General features: G+C 37.4%; 1 protein-coding gene across 5 annotated transcripts in view; it reads left to right on the top strand.

Annotated features, from left to right (window-relative positions):
- Nucleotides 1–8,150, top strand: part of LOC119838941 (zinc finger protein 32-like) — a 26,983-nt gene that overhangs the window by 5,613 nt on the left and 13,220 nt on the right. For all 5 annotated transcript variants that reach the window (XM_038365092.1, XM_038365087.1, XM_038365090.1 and 2 more), the window contains exons 5-7: nt 887–1,033; nt 2,613–2,705; nt 4,473–4,631. In XM_038365092.1, coding sequence (XP_038221020.1) covers nt 887–1,033; nt 2,613–2,705; nt 4,473–4,631 — 399 coding nt within the window. The remainder of the gene's footprint in view (nt 1–886; nt 1,034–2,612; nt 2,706–4,472; nt 4,632–8,150) is intronic.

Here is an 8,150-nt window from a genome sequence, read left to right as displayed (position 1 = left end):
AACTCAAACGTGACTGACTGACTTCTAAATATATGAAACGCAAACGTGACTGTCTGACTTCTAAATATATGAGACGCAAATAATGCAAATATGGAAGCAGTGGTGGCTCAGTGGTGAGAACCTCGGAATTCAAAATCGACAAGTCGGGGCTCGAGACCGGGGCGAGCGTGCAAGAAATAAATTGATTTTTCAATTTATCTGCGCATGTGTGTGGTTAACATCACCACTGCTTGAAACGGTGAAGGAAAACATCGTGAGGAAACCGGCATAGACATAGGCATAGGAGATAGTTTGAGGCCCGAGTAGGGACATTGGATAGATTTGTTCCTATATTTTTTATTCCAGAAATCCCATTTAGGGTCTGTCGGTTTCCTTCCCTTATGCGGGCAAAGCCGCGGTCGGAAGGCTAGTGTATTAATAGATAAATACTTTATCATAATACGACGCGATTTTGCGAGATATTAAGTTTCAAACTAGCCGATGCCCGCGGCTTCACTCGCGCAGTACACAGTCCAAAAGTAGCCTATGTGCTAATCTAAACTCTAATCTATCTCCGTACCAAATTTTATACATATCCGATCAGCTGTTTTTGCGTGAAAAACTAACAAACATACATCCATACATTCTTTCATTAAATAGCGTTTATAATATTAGAAACAAGTTGTACTTTCAACAAGTGCAACATAGCCATATGTCACTCAGTGAAGTTACAGCTTTCAAATGGTGGAAAAATGATCGAAATCGGTCCAGTGGTTTCTGCATGAAAACGTTACAAACAAACGAACAAACAAAAATACAAAGGTCTTCCTCTTTAAAATATTAGTGTAGACAACGTAGACAAAAGAGTGTTAGGTGATGTAAATAGAAAAAAAATCATCACCCGCAGATAAATCGGACGAAGATGATGAGAAGGTGAACAAGAGATGCACAAACGCGAGCAGAAAGAAGAAGGAGCCGCAGAAGCAGAAGTCGAGGGCGAAGCAGAAGCAGAAGTGCGAGGTGAAGGAGAGGACGGAAGATGAAAGGAAGGAAGGTAGTTTTCGTTATGTTATTTTTATTATTTATACACTAGCTGTTCGCCCCGACTCCGCCCGGGGTAGTACTCGAATGGTTCAGTCAGGGCTAGACCAAACTTTAATGGCAACGCACGGAATGTACATAAAAAAAAAACCAATAAACAATATCATCGAAATTGGTCCACTCAGTTGAAAGTTTCGATATGACAAACTGAAAAATAAAATGCATTCGTATTGAGAACCTCTTTTTTTGAAGTCGGTCAAAGAGAAACGGACATTTTTTTTTATGTGTGTTACATAATAAAAATTTCATCGAAAGCGCTCCGCTCAATCGAAAGTTTTGATATATGACAATCTCAAACATAAAATACATTCGTATTGAGAACCTCTTTTTTTTGAAGTCGGTCGAAGAGAAACAATTGAATCACGAATGTACAAGTCTATGTCTTTATGGCTATTATTAGCCAGCTGTCCCGGCGAACTTTGTAACGCCATAGAGTAGTGTTTTGACATATTTCCCCCATCGTTCTCAACTTTTAAACCTTCCCTAGACCTACACGGGTTATTTGAACACCGAGATAAGATAGATCCTTTTAGCCGTTCTCGAGTTTTAGCGAGACCAACGAAACGGCAATTGATCCATACTATTATTATTATAAATGCGAAAGTAACTGTCTGTCTGTCTGTCTGTTACTCTTTCACGCTTAAACCACTGAACCGATTTTGATAAAATTTGGTATGAAGATAGAACTGAACTTGGGAAAGGACATAGGATACTTAATATCGCGAAAAAAGGATAGAAAGGGTTGAAAGAGGGGATGAACTGATTTTGATGATACTTGGTATGAAGATGAAGCTAAACGTGGGAAAGAACAAACCATACTTTTTAATGTGAAGAAAATACTCCTTACCATGTCGCGCGATATAAGCGAATTCTACGCGGGCGAAGCCGCGGGCGAAAAACTAGTTTTTATATATAAGAAGATGTAATAATGATTCAATGAACGAATGAATAGTTGTGTTAGTCAGTTCAGTATCTATACTAATATTATAATGCTGAAGAGTCTGTTTGCTTGTTTGTTTGAACGCACTAATCTCGGGAACTACTACTCCGGTTTGAAAATATCTTGCAGTGTTAGATAACCATACAAACATTTTATTGAAGAAGTCTATATATATATAAATATAAAACATTAACATAATATAAATATATAAATATAAAACATTTTATTAAAGAAGTCTATATATGTACCACGGGTGAAGCCGGGGTGGACAGTTGGTTTTAAATGATATTTTAAAAATAAATAATTACTTAATATAATTATAGTTAGGAAATATATTTTAGTTAATCATGTATCTAGTATTTAAGTTAGTTAAGTTTGTTGTAAAATTATTATTTTTTTTTTGTTTCTTTGTATCACTGTCGCATTGGGCTTGTCCTGTTTTGGCAAGTGATTTTTTATAAATAAATACTCTGATAGTTAATTTAATTTTCTTTTGTTTTATAGCATTGAAATGCTTCCTTAATGAGGATTTTTGTTAAAAAAAGAAATAATATTTAATATATAAAAATAACAAAATTTTCAATGTTCACAGATTATCAAGACGGATTGTGGCCGGATGATGAAGAACTTGATGCTGATGATGGATATGCAATAAATGATGATAAAGATGATGAAATAGTAAAAGGTGCGGTGATTAATTTAATTATGCGATACCTACTATATATATCGGAACGGTTAATACATATCCTATGTCCTATTAATATTATAAATGCGTAAGTTTGTGCGGATGGATGTATGTGTATGTATATTTGTTACGCATTCACGCAAAAACCACTGAACCGATTGGAAAGAAATTTTGGTACGTAGATAGCTGGACAAGTGGAATAACGCATAGGCGACTTTTTATCCCGATATTTCTACGTGTTTACTAATATGATAAAGCTGAAGAGTTTGTTTGCTAATTGCGCTAATCTCAGGAACTACTGGTCAGATTTGAAGCAAGCAATCTTTCAGTGTTAGATAGCCCATTTAGTGAGGAAGGCTTCGCTTTAGGCTAAATGAGATCAGGTACTAGGTAAAGCCGCCGGATATAGCTAGTCTAAAATATATATTGAATATGAAATGAATTCACTGAATGACATAGTGATCTATCAACGCACAGCCCAAACCACTAGACGGATCTGGCTGGAATTTGGCATTCAGATAGATGTTATGACGTCGGCATCCGCTAAGAAAGGATTTTGACAAATTCTACCCACAAGGGGTTAAAATAGGGAAAGTTGTAGTATTTTTTTTTTTTTTTAATGTCACAGCAGGCAGCTTAGCTGGTGGTTCGCCTGATAGTAAGCGATCACCACCGCCCATGAACATTCGCAAAGGTAGTACCTCTGTGAATGCGCTGCCCGCTTTTAGTGGGTAAGGGAAAAGGAACGGATTAACGTGTGGAAAGAAGGAATGGACTAGGACGGGCGAGGAAAAGGAGACGGGCCTCCGGCTCCCCCACTCACCGTACGAAACACAATAGGGGTGTGTTACTTCCCCGGTGCGAGCTGGCCCAATTCGTGCCGAAGCGTGCTCAACTCCCACAATAGTAGTAGTAAATAAATTGTACCATGGAAATTTATTAAGACCGCCCGGGCGAAGCTGCGGGCAACAGCTAGTTAATACACATAAACATTACAGGGACAAGTGGTCTGGCACATGTATTAATTATAGGCCACCCATGATCCAGCCTCTGTAATCGAATTTCTCCTACTCTTTCGGTTTCATGTGCCTAAGGGGCACCCCGCGCCATCTATTGAGATGATTAAGAACCATCACAACCAATACGAAACATTATTTCAATGATTACAATATTGTATCGATGGAACGCGGCCTTCGTTAAATTTAATTTTTAGTTTTATAGCATTGAAATGCTTTATAAATGAGAAATTGTTTAAAGAATACACAAAAATTATGGTGGCAAAGAGACGCGGGTTCGAATCCCGTATCGTGATCAATTATTTTCTATTATTTAATAATTTCTCATTTATAAAGCATGATATTTAAATAAATTGGACCGCACGGATGGTACTACATTTCAAATTAAAAAGATACAGTCGTTCCGTGGTGACAAACATAAAAAAAATACAGTCGAAATGATCGCTTCCCCCTTTTTTTAAGACGGTTGACAGCGTAGAATTACAATTTTAAATTATTTTATCAAAAATTTACCAGATATTAAGTTTTTACACTAATTAGATCCCGCGGCGTCACTCTCATGGTACTAGGTTGAAAATTAGTGTATGTGCTAATCCAGACTATAATCTATCACCGTACAAAATTTCACATAAATCCGATCAGCTGGTTTCACGTGAAAGTATGACAAACGTACATACTTACAAACTAGGATGAATTATGTATTATAGTATCTGTTAATGCAAATAAGAGCACTTAAACTATCCACCCGCAGAAAAGTTGGTCGACGAGGAAGAGAAAACGAAGAAGAGAAGCAGCGGAACGGGCAGGAAGAAGAAGGAGCCGCAGAAGGAGAAGGCGAGAGCGAAGCAGAGGCCGAAGTGCCAGCAGAAGGAGAAAGCGGAGGAGACGGCGGAAGGGAAACAGAAAGAAGGTAAATTGTGTTCTACTTTTTTCTCCTTTTTATCCAGAAGTATAGGAAACTGATGGAAAGGATGTTGGATATAGGAAAATTTATTTCACCAAGAAAGCTAAAAGAAACTCTCATGGGAGTGAGAATTTCTCTAGTCTTAACTATCTTCAGATACAAATATCATGTTGTAAAATCGCTCCGTTGCGACGTGACGGAATGACAAACAGACATATCTTCGTATTTGTAATTTTAGTGGTTTATTTATTCAACGTTTTTATCCGCCTACGACGGGAGGAGCGTAATGTTTTTCAAACGTATGTATCTCGTACGTATGTGTATGTCCGTTTCCGCTTGGATGGTTGGTTTTTGATGCTGTTGTAATCACCAGTATTGTGGTAGTGACATAATAAGGGAAGGGGGGGGGGTCTATAGGGAGGATATAGGTGTATAATAATCAATCGTTATTATTTTTAATTAATATTAATATGTATTATTATCAAATGAAAGATAGTAAAAGACTCATTACACATATATAAACATTTTCTAGGCGCCCAATAGGTTTCGAAAGATTCCAACCGACTTTGATAATTATTTCATTAACTGATAGAAATATCAAAACTCAAACGTTTATTTATTCAATTAGACTTCTTATAGAAGCACTTTTGTATCGCCTTAACAACTTTAACAGTTATAACATTTACCACCGGTACGGAAAGCAGTTTCTACAGAGAAGAGTCGGCGAGAGACTCTGTAGGTGCTCTTTTAAAATCATCCTCCCGGCTCCGCCCGGATATCAAGTTTCCTGTTTTATCCCAAGAGAGCATTTAATCGGGATAAACAGTATCCTATCACCCAAGTCACCTCATACCCTGTCTCTACACGAAATGTCATCAAAGCTCTCAGTCTCTATACCAAATATCATCAAAATTCGTTAAGTAGTTTCCGCGTGATTGACGGACAAACATCCAAACAAATAAACACATAATATTAGTGTGATATATTTTAATTCTTCGTAATAATTAATATGTACATAATAATGACGCCAAAGAACTGTCCTGTGGTACTTAAGCGACAACATTCCATGGATTTTTATCTTCCATATATTCATTGATTGATGATGCTATAGGAGATTGAACTAAAACATTTTTAATAGGTTTTAAATTTAGCTCTACTAAACTCTATATATCTATACTATGAGAAATTCTGTTGAAAATCGTGTGCCTTGTCCGACAAATGAATTTTTTACTTCAGAAACTATTTTAGCATATCATAATAATTTGTAAGCTGTAAACCAGTTAGGTACGTGTAAAAGAGCATTCGTCAACAATTGGGTCATGTCTATCCAATTTTTTCTATTTTTTATTTTTTTTAGAGGTGAGAGGTCTGCAATTGACCTTACGCCTCTCCCAATGTTCATGGGCGGTGGTAGCGCATACCATCAGGGTACCCACCAGCTCCATTGCCGACTATGACATAAAAAAAAAAATATATGTACTTAACTACATAATTTAAAGTAACGACATTTGCATAGATAAAATCCTTGCCCTATGGATAGGAAGACTGAAATGATTTATGGAGAAAAAGCATAATTCGCCTCTTTTAACTATATTTTTGCTTGTATCAGAGAGTTCGCTATTGGTCTTTCCCTTTGAAAGGCGATAATAAAAAACGCAATGGTAAATAAAAAGTGCAGTCCCGTGTCCCCTACTGGGGTATGGGGCATATGATATACATCTGTTTCACTGATCGATTTTTTTATGGACAAGTAGGTGATCAGCCTTCTGTGTCCTGCCAGACCGAGACGTTTCTTTTTTGTGCGTCCCCATCGGGAATCGAACCCAGGCCCCCTCGGTTCTACGCTTATCCGTTAACCACTGTACCAAGGAGGCGGTCGATGATAAATAGTCCACTCTTTATTTGTTTTTAACCGACTGCAAAACATGAGGAAGTTCTCAATCCGCGCAAATATATTTTGTTGTATTTTTGTAACCTCATAACTTTTTACTGAATGAACCTCTTTTCGTGATTCGCGAATGTAGTAGTTTAGGGCTAAAAAAAACACAACGCCAATTTTTTATTAAATGTATCATATGTCGGTATTCTATTATATCCTGAGAAATTTTTAAATAGAATAAAATATAAGGATACGGTATACGAAGCCGTGTCATTCGCTGAGCCATGGCAACGCCTTTTTTTTTTTTTTTTTTTTATAGTGGGGAAATCTTGCGTAGATACCCACGGCCCCCGTGGATGGAGCCGTGGGTTATGTCGGATTCTTACCGACCAAAACCCCACTGTGTTCCGTCGAGCCACTTGAGTGAGGGGGCCACGGGAGCTGGTTAAAATTCATCCGCGACCCCCTCGGCAGCCATGGCAACGCCTAGCCTCTCGGCCGCACGTTATCCCGCCTCAGCAATCGAATTTCTTTTACTCTTTCGCTTTCATGTGCCTTAGGATGGGGTGCCACCCCACGCCGTCTGTCATTTATCTAAATGCTATAAAATTAAAAATGTATGTAAAAACTGTAAATTATTTCCTACATTTTTGCAATATCTGTGTATTGTTTATCTATAATAATGTTTTATCGTGTATCAATGAAAATAATGATTGGTCTATTTCTCTTAAACATAGAATATTATTAATGGCTGACTTATATACTGTCCTTTTAAGGTAAGCGGAATTTAGTATGAGCTAAATGTTTTTTAGATAATTTTAGAAATGCGTATATTACACTATTATCGACCACGTAAATATATTATTTTGATACCAATAATTCTATTGTTGAAATTAATGGAAATTAAGGATCTTGATTATATTCCAATAACCATAGAAACTGCACGTTTTTGGATAAATTTTCGGCTCTCCATACCATATAAAAAAATATTTATACTCATGTTCGTCTTCATTAGCATTAAGTGTAATTAATTCTTCGTTGAAATTAATAAATGTGATTTCGCGTGATTCTACAAAATATGCAACTTAAGAACAATATTGAAAATGGGTGATGCTAAGAGTTTAATTAAAACCAATTTGACGTGTCGGAGAAATGAATCATACTTCAGATAAAATATAACGGAACGAAACGCAACATCTATATTATGTGATTAAGAATTACAAGATCGTAAACAAAAGTATCTCGAAAAGCAATAGAAACGCGAACAGCAAGAGCGAAGAGCCGAAACGCCCCCCCTAGAAGTTCTCGTCGCGCGTGCTTGAACGTATTGTAAATGATGTTTTTTCTTCTAGGCGCGGTGCAGAAGGCAAAATTCCGCCTCCGACCGTGTGACTATACGATGGACGATAATAAATTCTGCTGTACGCGATGCGACAAGAGATACGACAAACAGTTTTCGCTCAGGTACCACGCGAAAATGGTGCACTACAAAGTGCCGAAATACACGTGCGACATATGCAACATGGAGTTCATGACGCTATCCCCGTTCACCCTGCACAAGCTTAACGTGCACAACATTGACGATAGGTTCCATTGCTCCGCGTGCCAGGCCTCGTTCAACACGAAGGTGCAAATGAAGAAGCACA

This window comes from Zerene cesonia, unplaced genomic scaffold (genome assembly GCF_012273895.1).
Source record: "Zerene cesonia ecotype Mississippi unplaced genomic scaffold, Zerene_cesonia_1.1 Zces_u006, whole genome shotgun sequence".
Lineage (NCBI taxonomy): Eukaryota > Metazoa > Arthropoda > Insecta > Lepidoptera > Pieridae > Zerene > Zerene cesonia.
This window is presented reverse-complemented; position numbering and strand designations above follow the sequence as displayed.